This window comes from Strigops habroptila, chromosome 1 (assembly GCF_004027225.2).
Source record: "Strigops habroptila isolate Jane chromosome 1, bStrHab1.2.pri, whole genome shotgun sequence".
Lineage (NCBI taxonomy): Eukaryota > Metazoa > Chordata > Aves > Psittaciformes > Psittacidae > Strigops > Strigops habroptila.
In genome coordinates, this window is record NC_044277.2 from 153539191 (window position 1) to 153560479 (window position 21289).

The 21289-nt window shown below is 43.6% G+C and overlaps 1 protein-coding gene across 4 annotated transcripts in view; it reads right to left on the reverse strand.

Moving 5' to 3' along the window:
* Window positions 1-2957: 2957 nt before the first annotated feature.
* ELMO1 (engulfment and cell motility 1) overlaps window positions 2958-21289 on the reverse strand; it is a 278325-nt gene continuing 259993 nt past the window's right edge. For all 4 annotated transcript variants that reach the window (XM_032919775.1, XM_030477045.2, XM_030477054.1 and 1 more), the window contains 4 exons: window positions 17404-17511; window positions 13993-14075; window positions 8627-8704; window positions 2958-4293 (listed from right to left, as the gene is read on the reverse strand). In XM_032919775.1, coding sequence (XP_032775666.1) covers window positions 4093-4293; window positions 8627-8704; window positions 13993-14075; window positions 17404-17511 — 470 coding nt within the window. In that variant the 3' untranslated portion in view covers window positions 2958-4092. The remainder of the gene's footprint in view (window positions 4294-8626; window positions 8705-13992; window positions 14076-17403; window positions 17512-21289) is intronic.

Below are 21289 nucleotides of genomic sequence, written 5' to 3' on the forward strand. Positions count from 1 at the left end.
GTTCATGCCTGTGCCCCTCTGCCTCCTTCCAAGAGGGGATTTCGTTTCTCCTCCTTTCCACCCCTCCCTCTGTTAAGAGAAAACAGGGGTTTGTTCTGGGCAGTGGATCCCACCAGATTCCCAAACAAGCCTTCACATTCCCATACAGACATATCATGTCTGCATTACTGGGGACAACTGATGGGTGGCAAACGTCGGTAACAAACACCCTGCGCAAGCACGACACAACACTGGGCAGGGCACCAAGACGTGAGAGGATTTCACAGATAACCAGGATGTTGCATGGTCATTTTGCAACCCAAGAGAGAGTCATCGCTACCTGCCTCCTTGCAAGAGAATGTTATTTGCCCTGCAAGTTGTAAGGTTTAATAAAAGAACTCTCTATACTAAAAAAGGAGCTTATTCTGAGAAGCGGTAATGAAAGCCCCGAGAGTGCAAGCTCCTTCCCTGACACACAGCCTGCGTCTGTGCAGGATTACTTAGCACTGCTGCTCTTCTCCTTGTCCTTACAAGCAGCTGACTTAAGAAGATAGATACACATTTTTCTTGATTCAAATTTTCTGGTAAAAGAATACATTCACTTCCAAAAGCAAAGTCATTTCAAAAACAGGAGCTAAAATTAGTCTGATTATTTTTTTTGTTCCCTCTCTCCCCTTTATGGCTTTTACAAGCAATTACCCACTTAATGTTTTGAAATTATACAAGAAACTTCAAAAGCAATTTTTTTCTCCTGCTGCAGCTCCTTGAATGTGAAGCTTTAAAAGCTTTTCCGGAACATACAACAGCGTGAGCAAATCAATTTGCCATTTTCATTCTTTTTTCCCTTAAAAAAACGAATGGGAAGCAGCAGGATACTTGTTCATCATTAAGGACATTCTTTCTTTTTTAATTTCATAATGGTGCAACGAGCCTGTACGACAGCTCTGTAAACTGAAGGCAGGATGCTTGTCTGCACCACAGCCCTTTGCATTGCTGTGGAAGCTGCTGTTAAAATAGCTGCACGGGCTATCACGCCAACGTATCTCCCGAGCCTCTTCTTTCTTATGGCAGGGTGGGACACGTGGGGAGAGACAGATTTAACATGCCTGCTCACGCGACCATCCCACACGATGCAGAACCCATACTGAGAGCTGGGCCATGTGGGGAGATGGGCTCCTGTAAGGTGGCTGCAGGAAGGGGTGAACCAGGGCCACGTGGCGGTGCCGCAGCATCCATCCATCCATCCCTGGACCTGGATCCCCGGGTCAGGCTGCAGAGTTCCAGGGCAGGAGAGAGGCTGCTGGGCTGTGTCTCCTGCTTGTATGAAGCATGAGGGGTGTAAGGAGTGAGGCAGCTGCCAGGGATTCATGGCCATGAGCCCCACACTGCCTGAGTGGTGTTGATGTGAGTGGTGTCGATGTGCCTCGGTGTAATGTGGATGAGGATGAGATGCTGGGAAAAATAGAGGGCTGGGTCACCAGCTCTTCTTCCACCACCTCCCCTGGGCAAACTGGGGCACTCACCTTAGAGGGGGAGGCAAATCTAACCTTTCCCCCCTGCTCGAGTTGGCAGAGGAGAGCTTTTGTTTGCTCCTTCCTGCAAAGACCACAGCATCAGAGTGCCACTGAGCCAGCAGCTCTCATGTCTTCGGAGTGAAAGGTGTTTCTTTTCACAACAGCAATGCCCGGCTGAAGCAGCAGCTCTGCGGTCTGTAAATGAAAAGCAAAGGTTATGCACAGCCAAGGCATCAGCTCGGTCAGGGAGATTAATAAAACAACTCACATTCTCTGTTCTGCTCCGAGTCTTCTCCTCACGCAGATAAGAGGCAGCATCAGTGCTTTGGGAAGAAACATGTTCCTACCTTCACCCCACACTCCCAGAACCCCTCCAAAATCCCCTGTGGCACACAGTGCCTGTGCTTCCACTCATTCCTGTCCATGACTACCTTTGCTATAATCAGTGACGAGGCTCTGGAGAATAAAAACATCTCAAACTAACTCCCACATTTTGCGTTGCACATCCCTATTCTCATTCAGACTGAATCTTCTCTCAGGCCACAGTCCACTGCCACTTCCCACTCAAGCGTTTAACTCAAGAGTCCATTTTTTCCTTACTTTGCCATCCATTACCACCTAAACCAACTTATACCTGCTGTTAGCTCAATGCATCATAAAATACTGTGAACACAGCATCAGGAGGGCACCTTCCTTAGGACCCTCATGCTTGAATTCATACACCATTCTTCCCATCCTCCTTTACACTGTACCTGCAGGATGTCATGTCTCTCCTCACCTGGTGCGAGGTCAGTCAGGATGTTTGCCCTAGAGCGAGCTGGATGGAGCAAAGGACACCTCAGTGGAGGTCTTCTGCATCTGTCTGAACTGGAAACACCCTCCAGGTTTCTCACTAGCAGAGGCACTGGTAAAACCCCTTCACAGTCTTTTTCAGCAGGGTTCAAGCAGGACAGGAACTCACACAAATAAACATCTGTCTTTAGTGTGTGTGGTGGGAGGCAAAGGGCTGGTGGGTTCCTCTAGGTCCAGACCCAGCAGTTTTGGAGTCAGAGATACTGAACTTAGAGGAATACCTGCAAGAACACGAGCAGGGAGGGAAAGCACCCTGCAAAGAGCAAACTTCCCCAATACCAACCTGCTGCAACCAGAAACGCTCTCAACAGAAGAAATACAGGCAGACAGTTACTCCAGCAAACATGGTAAAGGCAGCAGCCTTAAACTGACCACGAGCACATCAGTGTGCTGTGATTTCAGACTTCGCAAAGGGTCCTTCTCACAGGAAGGCTCGTGCACCCACGGCAATGGAGAACTCTGGACGCATCTCATCCTTGTCACCACAAACAAACGAGTAAGTAAATCAAATCCGACGCAGATAAGAAACGTTCCATCTTTCCCCCTCCTCTTTGTACCAAACACTTCTAGGAACCACAGAGAATAACAGACAACTTCAGAAGAAAAACAAAGTTCCAAGAATCATCACAACTCAGATTTTTATTCAACAGTGAAGTTGAAGGGAAATACTATTTTTTTTTTTTCCCATCAGGGCAAATGTTCCAAATGGAAATTAAGTAAAAATATCGTCCTCTTGAAGTACTCACAATGGAATTGGTTTTCATTAAATAGATTTGTTTGGCAAAATAAAATAATTAGAACCCGTACAAAAACAAAAATCCCTTGCAAATTTCTAACACTGTAGCAATGAGAACAATGTAAACCTGGATGTTTGGCAGTTGTAATTCGCCTGTGGAAAGTACTGCTGAACTTTGGACCGAGAAAATAAAAATCACTTCAAATAGCAACAAGCCAATTTGAGAGGCAACTGAGGCTTAGGGAATGCCAGAGGGAGGGGAGACACTGGTGGCTTCCTAACACGGTGTGAATGATTTGCTAGTGTGGGGCTATTTAAGAGCTGGAAGGAAAAGAAGTTAAAAGCTGTTGCAGCATTGCAGCGTATGGTACAGCAAAAACCTGCAGACTTTCCGTTCGGGGAGCCCATCAGTTGGGTGAAGGCTGGTGGCAAGAGTCGAGATGACAGTGGAAAGAGCAATGACAGTGACGAGTGATGCAAGCATGGGGAAGCAGTTAACGAATTTCATCATCGCATTGGACTCAGTTGTGAGAAGACTCTTGGGGAGTGTCTGGGGAAATCTTCTGCTTACAGTAGCTGCTTCTGCTCCCTATCTCCCTCCTCCTTCCAGTTAAAGCCTCTGCCCTGCCAAGTGGGTTTCACAGGCATGCAGTTCGGTAACAACGTCCTTCAGTTTAAGAATGTCTATTCCAGTATTAAAAACGTAAAAAAAGTCCTCGGGAGGGTGCTTCTTAGTGGCAAGTCTTTGCCTTAAGCAAGGCCAATGGCCTGCAATTATGAGTTAATTAAAGCAATGTGGATTTGGATGAGCAATGGGGAAGATGGGAATGGGGACGGAAGGGATGCAGGGAACAGGGAGGAAAGCAAGGGTTTCTACACCCCTCCCCAAAGCCAAAATCCAAGGTGCACAAGTGGGTTTCTTTTTTTTTCCTCACACTCTTCTTTTTTTTTATTTTTACTATCTCTCCAGTTATAATATTTCCAGTTTTGAAGCCAGTTTCAGGGGCAGCCTCAGTTACAGTCATAAACAAAGTCGTAGTTGCTGGGCTCCTTTGGGATAGGTGGGGGAGCATCTGGGATCTGTATGTTTTCCAAGTCAAGGAGGCGTAGCTTTATCTCCATGCTGAGCAGCGTGTCTAAGTCGTTCCGCGTTAGATCACTCAACATATCCTTCCCAAGGAGGGCGTTCAGCCCATCGGTCCATACGCAGTACTGCACAGGAAAAAGATGAAGACTATCGTTAGTAGACTTTCTGTACACAAACTGCTTGTCTGGCCCGGTCCTCTGCAGTTACTGCTCCCACAGGGATTTACAAAGAGACCTAAAGCGAGGTCAATTTATTTTATTAGCTTGTATCAGGAAGAAGGCACGTTCCACTGCTCAGAAAATGGAAAAGCAATTCCCTAAAAATGGGAAGAAATGACAGTATTTGGTTGGTTGACAATTTGCTATCTCCTCCAAACTTCTTGTTGAATATTCTTCAATAGTTATGGGAGAAAGAACACACAGCATCGGACAGTGAACCTCGGGAGATATCTCCTTCTCCCCCTCTCTTTTTCCTTCTCTTTCCCCAGTACTTATAGAAGCCACCTAATTATCTTGCACTAATCTTCTAATTCCAAGACAGCCAAGTTAAGTGAACTGAATCCTACACAAGATCCTCAACTCTGTTTAAGAAATCCTGTACCAACTGCCTAGTTTTATTGCGGTTTGATTTCCTACAGGCTAAGTGGCATCAATTGACCTACACAAAGATGGGCTCTCACATATCTATGCCTTCTTTACCACTATTTTACACAAAATAACCTATTGTGAAAACTACAGAGTCAGTCAATGCTGTGTCCTTCATGAAAATTAAATGCCAAGCTACCTGGTGTAATTCTAAATGCTGCAAATGTTGAACTGGCCTCTAAAACCCCTTCCTTACTTTTTCCTAACAGGAGATGCCATCTTTCCCAGCAGCTGACAGCTTGTGATAAACATGGGTTGAACAACCATTTAAAATCAGCAACAAACCCAGGGGAGGTTGGTGATGTAGAGTCAATGTCTATCAAATAAGTCACTTTCATTTATTACTACAAGCCATTTATTCAACTCTGAACAGAAGTACTGAAATGCTATCATCTAAAAATAAAGATTTCAATCATGAACTTGTGTCCTAGTTTGTGGGAGAAAATTAAATCAGCTGTAACTGCATTTTTATCTTGCAAACACTTCTGCTGGATTTCATGCCAAAAAATGGATTTCAAATTTAGCTGACCATTTGCTACATGACACTGCCGAGTTTAAAGATAGCCATGGCTGACTTCATCCTACAGCAGAAGTGAGGATTATTTTTAAGGAAGAGAGAGAAAACCCCCTCTTGGGCAATTCTTCATCCAGAAAAAGGGTGTATTTTTGCAATGGGATGGTTAACACACTTCAGCATCCAAAGTGAAAATCTGACCCATTTAAATCAGTAACAGAACAGTAGCAAAGCTAGGATTTCACCCAGGGTGTTGGTAAGCCAAGCTGCAGTTTTAATATGAGATAAGCTATACAGAAGAGACTTTAGGGTTCAGGCTGTCCTGCTAACAAGTACTACCTAAACAACCGAGCCTGCCTATTCCAGGCTGTCAATGTGTGTCACTGAAGACTTCCAAAGCATGCAGGTTTAGTGCAGCGCAGGCAGAACATCAGGAAAAGAAAGACGCTGGCCTAGAAATGTAATTATTTTTGAACAGACTATATCTTCTTTATGATAGACTTTAAATCTTTCTTTGGGAAAGCCATCCCAGAATTCACTATGAGGAAAGGAACAGAAGGCAAAAGGCTCTGCTCAGGTTACAGAAGAGCAGAGCATCCATTCAGCAGATGCAGCCCCTGATGTACATCGTCCATCACCTGCTCAGTGAGCTCGGCCAGAGCTTTCTCAGGCGAGGAATCACAGCCAGCCAGAAAGCAGAACTGCAGTTCTCTCCTCTTCCAGATATAACTCATTCAGGGCCCACAGAAACCAAATTCTGGACACAATTTGGATGAGTGCGATGGCCTGGAAAAGGGGCTTCCTCTCTAATCTCCATATTGGCAAGTGCAGCTAACTACACTCATGTACATTTTGAGCAGAGAGAAATCCTAATGAGATGGTGGAGGCATTCATTCAGAAGCTTTCTTCTTTTTACTATGCAAAACAGACTAAGAGTTGCTGAAAAATTAATTTACTACAGATTCATTTTCATAAAACTCCAAAGGAATCTAATTATGGCCTCTCTCATCAGTTTCTCTGTCAAAAATCAAGGATAAGATTAATCCACCTTTTTGCTATGCAGTTGAAACCAGCTATTAGTATTTAAATGAAAAACAAATACGATGGAGTGATCTCACAGTGATGAATCCTCTGGCTAGCATTAAGCTCAAACAGATGGCTGAGGCTATTGCCAAACTTAAGTGTGCAAGAATGAGGTCCAAATCTCAACGATACTGGTTCCAGTAATGAGATTTTATCAAAGAAATACCTCGGGAATCAACTCAGTGGAACCAGACAACCAGGAAGGTTGATTAGGCTTCCATCCACGCTGATGCAGCCCTGAGCAACCTGGTCTGAGCTCATTGCTGACCTGGTCTGAGCAGGAGGTCAGACTGGGGACACCCCCAAGGTCCCTTTCAACCTAAATCCTATGATCCTAGCTCTTGTTTTCAGGACACACTCAATTCCCGCGTTCCAACCTCACTCTCCAATCACAAGGACTGTAGAAGTGCTTAAAAAAACCCCTGTTAAGCCTGACCTCCAATTGCCACATCCTAACATCATCCCTGGGGCTTCACACAAACCTTTCCAACTCTTGGGATGTCACCTACCAAATCTCCCAAGCCGGGAATGCTGCTAAACTAGCACTTCTATTGACAGGCATCCCCGTTACTCTGATGAAGAGTCCTGGGCTTTGTAACATGCTGCTTGCCTTTCCTTGTGGGTGCTTCCTCTGAACACTTGTACATTTACTTTTATCCCAACCGACTCTTCTGCAGGCCATGGAATACTACAGAGGAAGTGAGATGCCCTTTTAGAAACATTCACTTGGGAACCGACAAGTAGCAGCAGAGGCTGCTGCCCCTGGCTGGGTTGATTTTGAACGTATTAATTTTGTTTCAAAGAAGCTGTACAAGACCAAAAGAGAAATAAGAGGGGTGTTAACACAGTCACAAGCAATTGAGTTAGTGCATCTCACAATGCTACTGACTGTCAGTGGGGTGCAGTAGTAGTTTTTGAACATTTAGGCCATTAAAATACACTTGTAGCCATAGGCCATATTTGAGATACGAGTGGCTGGAAAATGTGTTAATTTTCATGACCATTTGCACTTCTGAGCTGAAGCAGTCTAGAATTCAGTTTCTGGAGAATTTGTATCAGAAAGCATCTACCATATGTTCAGTTCAGAGGATGAAGACAACCATGCTTTGCTTAGACATACAGCTCTAATGGCACATTATTCCTGGGATCCTGTGCTACTTCCTCTTACATGAAAACTGACCAGCAAATATTGCTCTGGAATGAACATATTTGAAAATGACACTCAAATATTAATCCCCGGGAAAACCCAAATGAGCAAAACCTTATTCCTCTCCTAAAATTAACATTTATTTGAAGGGTTTTAATCCAGACTTGCAAATGCTGAAGCTGCGTAACTAAATACACTTCATGCACTTTAATAACACTACAGTATAAGACAGTTTAATGCAATCTTCTCTGTTTTAGCATCTTAACACAGGGTCCTGAACTGAGACCAAATGTTGTCGATTTCCTTGTGTTTTCAAGTAAGAGAAGGGAGCAGTGAAGGGGCTGTCATTCTGTCTTGCTACTGGTACTTACACTGTCTTTATAAAAGTGAGACCTTTTGCAAAACACTCCCCTGTGGAGATGTAACGGACAGGACATTCTACGATTGCCTCTCATGAATGGTCTCAAGCAACGTTAAAGTAAGAATAAGGGGCTATGCCATTCTGGAGAACACAAGACTCTGGCTGAAATTGAGACCCAGCAATGATGTAACATCCCTTGATTATGCTGGCATCAGCAAGATGAGCTGAGGATGGCAGTTATTCTTTAAGAGCTTGCAAATCATCAGCATTGAACTAAAGTTCACTAGAACAAACACACAGCAAAATTCTCCAGCGCCTAAAGTAGAGTAGACTAAGATACATCTTTATTACACCAGGAAATGGTGAGCAAGGTCTGAGGAACTGCAAGGTCTGCCCAAGCTCTCTTCTTTCTCTTATGGCTCATATTTCAGCAGGGCTTAGAAATACTGATCTTTAATTTAGACCTCATGTGCTCTATGATGTACCAATACAAAACATGTTCCTTCCATGGCTCAGGATACTGCATGAACACTGCAGTGTCCCATACTAATCCCTCTGCTTTCAGTTTGTTGGAGTCATAACCCAGATTCAGACTGACCCATACTGTTTGCCAAGATGACCACTCTTAAGTTCTCTTAAAGCTGTCTGCTGCCATAAAGCGACTACGGAGAGCTTCAAAAGAAGATTCTGTATTCTGAACTTGACTTACCTCATGCTTGTCTGGAGCAATGAAGTTCAACTGGCCACTCGAGTCATACAATATAGAGAAAGCAAGCTCTAGCACCTCCTAGAATAACACAAAGAGACGTGCATTAGTGCTGCATGAGAGAGGCATTCATACATTCAGCTCTGCTTCTCTTTCCCATCACTTATTCCCCAAACCGAGTGGAAAAACAGGTTATGCACTCTCCTGCCTGGCCGAAGCTAGACCAGACGACTGCAACAGACTGGCACAGCAAGAACCCCACCGCAGATGCTTTGGTCATAACAAAATCACACCCTATAGCTCAGTCATGGATATGAGTTAAAATTTGAGCTAGGCAGTGGTGAGGACTACAATATAATGCATAATAGTACACTTGCAACAAACTCTTTATGAAGACCCATTGCTTTTTTCAATTTGTATAGCTCAAACTCACAAAGTTCTGCAAGGTTTGATGCCCTGTGTCAAAAATCTTGCCAGGACAGTTAATCTCCTGGTGTATACTTCTGCTTTATTCGCTGCTGGAAATGTATGTAATTATTAATTCTCTAGTGATTTCTGTCATTTTATTTCTACCTGAACTAGAATCAGCAGCCTCAGCCAAACTGAACTATCTGGGTTACTTAAAGACCAAATTGAACCTTGGGAAAGGAAAACAATAATCTTTTTTCCCCTCAGCATTGAAGCTGGAATTTCAAAGGTGTCAAAGGGAATTCATCAAGTACTGACCCTCCCTAAAAGTCACTTGGGCTCCTATGGGGAAACCAGAAGTTTTAAAATGGAAGACTTGACCGTGGGGACTGCAGCATATACATCGCTCTAGATTTCTACCCCTGATCTCCTGGTCTGCAACACACAGGTCTTTGGATTTCAGTAAGGGTTATTTCATTTCTGATTTGTGCAATTGAGCCTGAATCCTTAGGGATAATCTTGGATGATCAGAGATCAGGCTTCTCATGGGAAATGCTCTTTGTTTCCTCAAGTTATCAGGTCCAATTTGCTGTACTGCCAGGCCACAGGAGGCAAGTCTGTGTTAAATCCCCATGGAAGCTGCAGATGCTAACAGTGCTGGTGCACTCAGCAAGCAAATGGCCCACAGCTCATGTAGCCTTCTGGTGTTTCAGGCATGTCTCTCAGCCACACCTAATTAAAAGTGATGTCCCTCCTTACAGAAACAAATCTACCTCTGCCCACACAATCCTGGCATTATCTCCTCGCAGAGTGTTAGAAATTCCTGACAGAACATGCCAAGTCATGCCACTGAGGTTGTGAAAATAAAACCTGTGACTGAAAAAAGGGCTTGTGGTGCTCTGCTATGATGCTCCTGAATTTCATGAAGGTCAACAACAATCCCATAGGCCCAGCCCGTGTATATTTGTCCTCTGGGAAATTCCAAGGATTTGAATTTTTTGTTCCTCTCGAAGAAAGGAAAAGGAGAGAAAAACCCTGCCTGAAAGAGTATCCCAGGGAGCCATGGGTTTGGTCATTGTCAGGCAGGCAGGGAATGGGAAAGGGCTACATTTAGGGCACTAAGCTTCCCTTTACGGGGCAAAGTGGGAGTTTGGCAGCCCTGGATCCGGTTCAATTCTTTGCTGGCTGCTCTGGAGAGTAAAGGCTCAGGAATTAACAGCTTCCAGGTGCCAGCATCTCTGTCACCTCATGCACGGCAAACTGTCAAGGAAAATGGAAGCCAAAGGAGCTGGAGTTGCCAACTGGCCCTCCACACTGACAGCGGTCTTAGTGGTTGACTTGTCAGGCATCCCACCTGCTTTTGTAATGTTCCCATTAATGACAGGGAATTCTGAGGAACTGGCAACTCCTAAAGGAAAACTGGTCAGTCTCTATCAGCCATCTGTGGTTCTCTCCTCCTTCTTCCATCCTACCTCTCAACCTCTCGATTTTCTACTCCACCCTTTTCCACCAGTTTCTTTTCCTCTCCGGTCCTTTTTCCCTCCCATTCCTTCCAACCTGCTCCTTCCCTCTTTGTTTTGCTTTCCTCCTCCCCCACCTCAACCTGCTGAACTCACCCCCTCAATGCTCCGAACTCTTTCCACCCTCACACACGCCAGACCTCTGCCCTTCCCTAGATGCTTGTCAAAGGTAACGGTACTGGGACCCACCACCTGCCTCTCTTTTGGGATCCACTGAAAACAGGAAACAAGAGACTCTGCACATGCTGGGCAATTCCCACTCCTTGGTTTCAACACTGTGGGGAAAGCAGATGTAAGTGCTATGAGGGGAGGCTTGCTTTCCCACGCCCGGAGCTTCTCTCTCCCCCAGTCTCCAATGGTGCCTCACATGGGCCAGGGACAAGCTATTTTCGACTAACAGGCATTTTAGGCGCCTGTGGCTGAGTGATCCCATGAAGCTGGAACGATATCACTGCTCTCTGCCTACTCTGCCATTAGCAGCCTCAAAACGCCCGTGTCTTCGCTAAAGGCTGAGACCATAGCCACGCTAAGTTTGCTTGCCAGAGCCAGAAGATCCCCCCTCAGAGAATCCTAGAATGATTTGGGTTGGAATGGATCTTAAAGCTCATCCAGTTCCAACCCCTGCCATGGGCAGGGACACCTTCCACTAGAGCAGGTTGCTCCAAGCCCCTGTGTCCAACCTGGCCTTGAACACTGCCAGGGATGGGGCAGCCACAGCTTCTCTGGGCACCCTGTGCCAGTGTCTCACCACTCTCATAATGAAGAATTTCTTCCTTATATCTAATTAGAATTATCCATACAAGGATAAGGCAAGGAACTTGTTCACCCAATGTGAAATAGAAGAGAAGCTGCATTCAACACAGAAGTGGGCAGAACCATTTCTGCTGACTAAAAAGGCACCAAGCCTGAAGCCTGTCACATCAGTGAATAAAAGGTAATAGGAGAACACTTAGAAATACATGGCAGTGTTTTTTTCCAAATCCTTCTCTCATGCTTTGTTTTGAGGGCTGCAAAATCTAATGTATTTCATGTCCTTGAAATCCATTAATATTACTCTAGAGTCGGAAATAAGGACTTTAAAATTAAATCTGATTTAAAAACGCAAGCAAGATGAACAACAATGGATTCGGGTCTGGTCCTATCAAGTCATTCAGCTTCATATGCATGCAAATTCCAATTCAGCTTAACTCTTATTTATTTCTAAATGGTCCCACAGGAAGAATAATGGCCACGTGCCGGCAAATGAAGAGACGCCGAAGCCTTTGTTATGGACATTCTGCCAATTCCAGCTGTGTTCAGAGCAGTGGCATTCTGCCATGCAATTTTCTTTTCTGCCAATGAATAAACATTAAGGTGGTCGTTATACGTGTACCAAGAAAGCACGGGATGAAAAGGCTGCTTAAAAAATATACCACCGATGATGAAATTTCAGGAAGTGAAAGGTTTCACATAGCAAACTCAGGCACATTGCATTCTGTGTCTGCCTTCTTTTCTTTCCTTTAGTTTCCATTTCGCTGTCCACATTAACTGGGTCCTCCGCAAACAAAGATCTGTTGTTCCTGTGATGTCAGTTAAGCAGCTGCAATAATGAGCATGACGGTTTGATTGGGATGACAACTAATTTCACGGAGTCTGTGGCTCCCAGGGGAAGAAACAAGGAATCAAGGAAGACAAAAATAAAAACCACACCAGAAATGGTAAAACCATCACAATTCTTATTGCTTGGCTCACAAATGGAATGCTCCAGCCATGCTACCTATCAACGCCTGATCTTCACATTCTCAGCCACAAGTTTTATGTCAGTCTCCTCCAATTCTACCTGAGGAAAAGGGGCGATGGTGACAGCTGAGGACAAACTGATCCACAGCACTGCTATTTAGCATTAAATACTATCTAGACATTACTGCTCATAAAGATGACACATTTCCATCACTGCCACCCACTGCTTTCCATCTTCCTATCTTTCCTTTTTGTGCGGACATATGAGTGCTGAGACAAGGAAGCGCTAAAAATAATTTATATGCATCATATAAATGCCCCAGCCAAATGCTGCTGCTGGTACATGTGGTAGGAGTTGTATGCCATCTATGGTGTGTGTGTTAGTGCCCTGATTCAGAAAACCAGCAAGGAACAATACTCTTGGGATTATTTTTACTTGCTTGGCTTGACTTTTTCATTTCCAACCATGTAAAGCCAATGCTGAAAGGAGATGATGATATCCTGAGAGACTTAAAGCAACAAATGCAAAGAATACTCAAGATGCTCTGCATATCCATGTGTAGTTAAAGAAAGAAAAGTTGTGGGTTGGACTCGATGATCTTAAAGGTCTTTTCCAACCTAGTTGAGTCTATGATTCTACGTAGTTTTGACAGTGCCTTTCCATTTTCTACGGTTCCCATCAGAACTGCTTTTTTCCAGTGTTCATTTGAACACTAAAGACATGCATTTTATTTTTAGAGTGTTGAAGCAGGAACTCTTAACTTCACCATTTTGTTCATCAAAATCTCCTTGTTGGACCCAAAATTTCTCGGTTTCAGGTAACTAGAAGTTCTTATTCCAATCCTCTGATCTGGTTTCCACACCTCAGGGTGTGCTTCTGGGTCAGACTGAACATCATTAGAGTCTCACTCCTTCTCGTAAGGCCAAACAGCATGACCTGATAGAAAACTCATGAACATACTTCATACGATATGGTACAAAGACCTTAACTGCTAAAGACGTCAGACTTTGCTCAGAACTCAATTTCGTCTTGCTGCGGTGGCAATTCTTACTAACAAAAACTCTGCAAGATTCTGGCGCTGTACAATTTGAGTCCTACTGTCAGTTTACAGTTCTCGATCTGAAACTGAAAGGTAGCATAAATCCAATTGAAGCTGACCATTGTCTCCTACGTGTTTTCTCCCAAATGCACTGCTGAAGACATCCTTATACACCTCATTAATTGCCCAGCATTTACCTTACATCCTTTTGTTGGCAGTTGTTTTTCTACCTGACTGGACCTGAAGATACCATCGGCTGGACATTAATAGCAATTTTGGCATGTGCCAGTGCTCACTGAACATCAGCTCACCAGAGAATACAGATGGAATAAACTAATTATTTATCAGAGTCAATACGGGAGTAGGTACCTACAGTCACTGCTAGTCTGCTCTAGCAGCAGTGAAAACTGCTTTGCTTTAGGGGTAGAAGACATCACTACTAAAGACTATCCTAATGTGCTCTGGGTATATCACAGTGCACATCTGCCATGAAACCTGAGTGAAGGAGGGTAGCCTGTCCCAGTAATTTATCTCAGACGGTCTGAGGTGAAAACAAAGTGTGTGCATACACAGAAAGGTGGCAGGCTGGAGTGAAAAATACCCTGTATTACTTCAGGGAAGGTCGAGTTGACAAGCTTTCTATTCTTCAGGGTGCATGTTCATAGCAATTTGAGAACCATACCTTGTTTTGTTTAAGAGCTCCTTTCTCCTTCATGTGAGGGCAGTCCTTCCCAGTCACAACAGCTTTTATATCTGCCACTGGCACTGCATTAAAAAAAGAACAAAAGCAAAATACAGACAATCAGTTATAACCAAGCTGTATAAAAGCTACAGGGTCTAAAAAGTGCAAGACTAATGGGTTAAAATTGCCACCTCCTTTGCCATTTCCAGACTGTTGTAAGAAAGAAAACAACTAAAACAGGAATCAGTGAGCCTTGAGAAAATTGCAGGCATCTGGATAAAAATCTGAGTATGCTTTTTCTTGCCTCTTGAGACTACTTTGGGTAAGAATGTTTCATATGGCTGTGTACCCGTGTCTGGACAGTTCTTCTGTGTAGTCAGGTATCCAGAAAACATATACTCTTTTCTGCCTTACTAATGTAATATGCGTGCCCTGTTGTTGCTCTTTCCTAGGCACCCAGGTAAAGTCTTTGCTGGAGAGGGTGTGCTGGGCAAGTTGGACCCTGCCTCACACGATGTTGTTTTGTCCTTCTGTTAATGCCTGTCCGAACGGAAGCTGCTGCCACTCAGACTCACTCACAGAGTGAGGTGACTGAAACATAAAGATAAATGTCTCTGAGTTCCAAGTGGAAGTCAATTTTCCAATGGTAATTACATTACGGAGAATCTATATGCTCCACAATACAATATGGTCAGTGAGTGGCAGTTTCTACAATCTATAAATAATCCATTATCCTTGTGGCTGTGGAAGAACATTATATAGAGAGAGAACAGCATAATAATATGAAAATCTGTTACTGCCCAGCTCTTTACAAACTCTAATAGAAATACTGAAGAGGAGAAATGCATTTTCTCTCCCACTGGGTACACCAATACTATGTATTTTATTACAGATTACCTCAGCACTACAGTCAAATGGAGAGCATGGGATATAATAGACCTTTAAAGGACTTTCTTTGCATGGAAAACTAAAAGAAATGGAAGTTATTATGTCTCTGACACTACCCTACTTTTAGGTCAAGAAGAGATACTGGTTTTGTGAGGAGTGAGCTAGGACAAACTGGGAAGTAAAGGAGAGATTTGACTGCAACCATGGTAGAAGAAAGAGTTCCTGCCATTTGCTGCAGATGCCCAGAAAAACAATTTCTCTGCATAAGGTAGGGTTTTCTCATGTTATATCTCTCAACCAAGAAGGCTGTTCCCCTGGTTTCATAGGCTTGATCTCTGTGATCTGGAATGCAGCTACTAGGGGAGATCAGAGACTGATGTAACCCTGATCTTAATCAGGAACTTGGCTTATTCCTTGCTTTGGAAAAATAGAATCAAAGACTTCAGATGGTATCAGAAGCTGACTACAAGATGCTGGAGGGTGTGAGCACAAATGTGATGTGCTCACAATAGATAAAGCCCTGAGAAAGAGGACAACTGCCTTCTGTCCCAGCTGGAGCCTGCACAGCTTAACTCTGACAGCCTGAAGAGAGGGGTGACATTCACAGAAGTGAAAAGGTTAAAAACCTCCACATGTATTTCTGGAGATAGACACTAGTTATTCAAGCTTGGTAAGAAGCACACAGAATGCCCTGTGCTGCTTCTCCTGGTCCTCAATTTTCTTACCCACCTAATTCTCTTTTATCTGTTGACCTGCTCCCAAATGCTGACAGCGTGGTCATCGTATTCAGACCATCATAGTTCAAAATTCAATACAAATCTATCCAAAGAATATCAGCACATCTCCGGGAAATGTTCTGTAAAATTCCCAAGCCAGTTTGGCCTGACACATTTTGAACAATAGTGCCACTTTATCATCTTGTATCTTGCAATATTCCCAATTCTGTTTAATTAAACTCTAATGTGGGTGGCACTGTGGTAAATCTAGTATCCTTCATAGCTTGAAAACCTGAGATACTGATGAAATAACCACATCTTTCTCAAACTGCATCAATATCTGCTCTGCCTGCTGCATGCACAGGGAACATATGGGTCTGGCTCAGTGGTTTCTAAAGTAGGAATCCCTCTGTCCCCATGGGATCCTGACATTCCTGAGTACGCTCAAGAGCCTATGGAAAATGCAAATGCAAGATGAAGCCTGAAGTCAGGGTCAGGGGTTTGAGCATGCTCAATGCAAATAAATCTGGGAACTGCTGGTCTCAGAACTGTGCCTGCAGTTCAAGCGTGACCTTCATTCTTCTGTCATTCTGATGCTCCTGTAACATTCAAGGGCTATTTCTCTAAGCCTCCTCCAGAAAAACAGCCTCTTCCAGTGCCAATGCAGCAATGTGAGCCCCTGTCCTACATTCTGCCAAGACTGCAGTAAGAGCGTGAAACATCCTTCAGGCAATCTGTAAGGCAAAGGAAACAAGGGAACGTGACTGCCAACTGCCAGGGCTCCAGCATCGGACAGGCTCTTCTTCCTCTTTCCATGTAGAAATGTTAAAAGATGCTGCCTGGGCACAGGCTGGGGGAGAAGAAGCATTTTATTAACATACAGGGAAGTTTAAATCACTGATTTTCTCCTTTCTTAGTTTTCAGACTGGAAAAATTCCAACTTCTGAAAAATCAGTCTTTCTGCCATTCCAAGACAGAAGTGGATCTACCAACTGAAATACTTGTTCAAGCATATCTAATTTGATAATGCCAAGAATGGCATTTATTACTTATGGAGGTTCAGAAAAGAACAAAAAGCAATGATTCCTTAGCCAGCGCTTGATTTCTTGAAGTCACTTTCTGGTGACGGAACTACACTAATCATTATTTCCATTACCTTAAAAAAACCTTTCCCAGGACCGCAGGTTAAATCTCTGTAACTTCTGTTGATGGATGAAGAGAAATTATCACGAGAGTATGATTTCTCTGAAGGGCTCCAAAATCATTTTTATCCATTAAAATATCCTGATAAATCCCTTAGTAGGAGTTGTCACAGAGGCATGTCCGCACCCAGTTGGGTACACAGTAATGGTGAGGTCCTCTCAATACCGTTCACTGCAATGTGCCATCTTCAAGTCCACTCCCCATGATATCAAAAAAGACCTCTGCCTGCCAAGGATTTCTCCTCCAGTCACTAGGACTCTGCCACAGAAGAAACATCTGTCTCTGCAGACAGAAGCGCTTCTGAATATGCCCACGTATTTGAATTTGACACCTGCAGTTAGATGAGCAATGAAAATAAACTGTGTTCCTCCCTATGACATTTCCAGGCTGAATGAAATTATGAACTCATTGGAAAGCTGAGCTCAGTCCTCATACACCCCTGCCAAAACTAGGAGAGAAATGTTGGAATGCAGGAGGAAATGTCCCCTGCTCTCTATCTTTGCAAACAGAGCTGTTGATAATGTCCCCTAGTAAAATCTACAAGTTATAAAGAGGAACTAGCACAAAAGAAGCACAAGCAGCACAAACGTTGCACATGACTTACATTTATCTTGCAAGGAATCGTGGGGGACTTCTCCCTGGGGACTTTCTTCCAAGTCTCCATAGTGCAACACCTTGTGATTAGGTGAAAGTCGACAATACCAGAACTTGTCTGTTAAAAGAAATGCATTAAAGAAGGTCACTAACATGTCTTCATCAGCATTAGCAATAGCATAGGAGAAAGCTTACACAAACGAGGCACTACAGGGAAGGACCACCTTTCTTTCAGAAAAAGGAATATGTGGGGCGTATGGAAGTAGGACAGGGACTTTGCTCAGTCATTTTACTTGATTAAATGAAGCTGGCATTTATCGACTGTATTTTTTAGTGACTTAGTCACTAGCTCCAAAAATAAATACTAGCAAGAAACAATTGACTTAGTTTTATATGATATTATATACCCTCGTGGACTGAAGACTGGCAAAGTAACCACTGCTTTGAGTGGGTAACTTCGATGTACCCAAACCCCCTTCATTTTCAGTACCCACTATGTGAGAATTAAGCCTTGCCAGCTGTCTTGTGTGGGACACCGAAAACCTGATACATCCGAGATACCCCATATTTTATGAAAATTATGACTCATGTCTTTTAATAGACACGGGAGAACAGCCCCATATTTATGGAGGGACAGGACATAACAAACATGCAAGGATTCAAAAAGCAGACCTTAAGTCCCTTGTCTTGCAGATAACTTGGTGTTTTGCACGGTCACAAATATACGCATGACCATGCAGTCACACGCCAGTTTGCATTTTAGCCTCTCATAGGAGATGTATATTTACACCTCCTGCCAACTCCTGCTTTGCAGGATATAATTCCCCTTAACAACAGTTGTCAAAACCTGCACCTGTGAAGCACATCACCTTTGCAGAGCCAGACCACCACACTGCAGGGGTGGTGCTTGCCAATTCACCTTCTGAAACGGCAAGAAGGAGGTTACCCTTGCTTGTCAGAACACTTTCTATTTAATAAATAGATCCCATAATGTAAAGCTGTCAACAAGACAATCTTGTTACATCCAAGCTATGAATCTCCAAAAGCTCGCAGCAAGGCTAGATGTTCAAATGCCAGGAGGGAGTAGAGGGCTTCTCTGGCTCTGCGCTTCTTTTGTTGTGTTTGGTGCTGATGCTGCCAAGCAGCAGCCTAAGGGACAATTTAGGGAAATGTTAGCATACTCAGGCATTGGAACAGGCTGCCCAGGGCAGTGGTGGGATCATCATCCCTGGAAGTGTTCACACACCATGTAGATGAGGCCCTCAGTGACATGGGTTAGTGGTGGACTTGGCAGTGCTGAGGAATGGTTGGACTCGATCTCAAAGGTCTTTTCCAGCAGAGCTGGTTCTATGATTAACACAGCCCTGTGGTGCTGCAACTGCTGGGAGTGAATGGAGCAACAGTTTGGATAAAACCTTGGAGAAGCAGAACCACCAAAGCCAGCACATGTGAGATTGTCTGTGGTGTTAGCAAAGGAAGGGCTTCTTGGCTCTGTTAGTAAAATACTGCCCTAATGGACCCAACCTCTTTCTAAAGGACACTCTCCAGTCCCTTGGCCAGCCATTTAAAATGCAATGCAATAAAACATAAAAGGCAATTCAGCTTTGAATGGCGAAAGTGGGCTTCCATATGCCCTTTTAAATGTCTTCGTCATAGTGGGTAAAAACATTTGGCAGAAAAAACCCCACACTTAAAACCACTTTCTGAGCATTTAGCCCCTTCGACAGAAAGGTTCCAAGACCTTACAAACTGCTGGCAAAGGCTCAAAATGGCAACAGGAGAGATTCTGGTTATTTACTTCACAGGCATGCACAATACTGAAAGATTTATGGTAGGGTGCCTGAGATTATGAGTTTGTGATGCATACAACAAAAGCTGCTGCAATATAAGCATCTCTGGACTGTCAGCAGTACATACAATGTTGGACAGTATGAGTTTTTAAGAGGAAAACACTACCTGCAAAGCTTTTGTAGGGATTTGAAACTAGAGCAAGCAGGAGCCCTCATTCAGTAGACTCTCATCTGAAGAGCACACACGCCATCAACTCACTGGACAGTCTGTGTGTCTCAGAAGGACGTGTCTGAAACTTCTAGATTGAAAAACTTCAGCTCTTTAACCTTAGTCCTGTTTCAACACCCTGTTCCAATAATGAAAGATGGGAAAACCCCTCAGTGAAAATGCCTTCCTTCATTTTTCAGAAGGGGTGGTTTTATGGGAAGAAACCCAATCTCGGAAGGCTTGTGGAGCCTGTTACAGCAATTCCCCATAACCCGAGGTTAATTAAAAACTGAAAGCCATAGACTGTTGCTTCAAGCATGCCCAGCACAATTCTCCTGTGGGCTCACTACTGACTGCCATTGTGCCATGGCCTTGCTGTTAAGGGGAAAAACCTTAAATGAAATCTACAAACGGAACTAACAAGGTTTCCTTAGCATTAGTGATGGGAAGTAACCCTTCATTCCACAACCACCTCAGCCTCACCAGCTGGGGTGGGTTTTTTCAGCTGTACATGATGTTACAAACAGTTGATCAGACGATATCTCACGTATGTGACACCTCAGTGCCTTGGAGGGGAACAGTTTTAGACAGGATGTGTGTTACTGTACTGTAGTGCAAGCGCTGAATATGATTTTATTGGGAAAGTAGGGTATAACATAATGCTGCAGTCAAAAGAAAAACTGCATAAAACTGCTTCCACTGGCAGAAAGGGTGAAGAAATCTTAATTACAGAACAGCACATGGGAAGTGGCCCACATTGACTTGCAGCTCTAAATTGATCAACAAAAAATTAGCAGAAGGAAAAGCTCTTTTCTACTACAGTTAGAAAGTGGTGTTCATAAAACAAAGGAAAACTACCGTCCAAACCCTCCAGAGCTCTTAAACCTAAGTATGAAGGGTTGAAGTGCCACAAGAGGCATTGGGACAGGCATTTCCCAATAGACTTTGTGCTTCACAGCTGGCAGATCCGTGTTTATGTGCACAGCTGGAGCAGGGCAACCGTCTGTTCAGGAAGGAGTGGAGCTCATTTTAAGCCCAGTCTTACAAATTTGCCCCAAAGCCCAAGCTCCTCCTATGAGCTAAAACTCTTATCCTACGTTATTTTTGGACACTATGTCTTTTACTGGTGAGTCCTCATGTCTTTTACCTCGCTGACCATTGATGCAGTCGAATTAAAAGGCTGCAGATTCTTCCTTGGGAAACAGAATTAATCATTCTGGTTTTCCCCCTGAAAATGTTTCAAAGAAAATGTTCTGATTTTCAGATAATTGCTAGAGCACCCAGTGGGTTAAATACATCACAGAACATTGGTAAAGATTATAGATGAGGTTGGGGAAAAAAAAATATCCCAAATCACAAAATTAGCCACAATTTGGCTAGAAGAGTAATATTCAAAACTGTGCCTAAAGAGTAGAGGACAGATGATTTTGCTGATGGGCTGCAGAGTGTTTGGCCATTCACATAGTGTCTTTCCAAGTGCATTAACGGCCAATGACTCATACGCCCTTAACAATGCTGTCCCAGGTAAGGAATTGCTGTGCTTAGTACAAAAGTGCTCTGTACTTAGAATCTGGGGAGAAAATAGCTGAGATATGCACAGCCCAAAGTCTGAGAGTATACATTTTATCCCAAGATAGATGAAATTTTTTGTTCAAAGAAAACCTTCCTCATGGATATAGCAACAGGAACACACTTTTAAATATACCAGTGAAAACATAGGTATTTGTCTAGATTTTAGATGGATGTACGTGGACTCACCCTTTTTCTTTCATTGTGTTGCCTTTCTCTAATACCACTGTATTGCCATATTTTCACTCTAACTGGTCTTAACTGCTCAGATGAAAGCCGGCAAGCCCTGGAAATGACTGGTGAATAATTGACCTGCGGAGGCATATTTG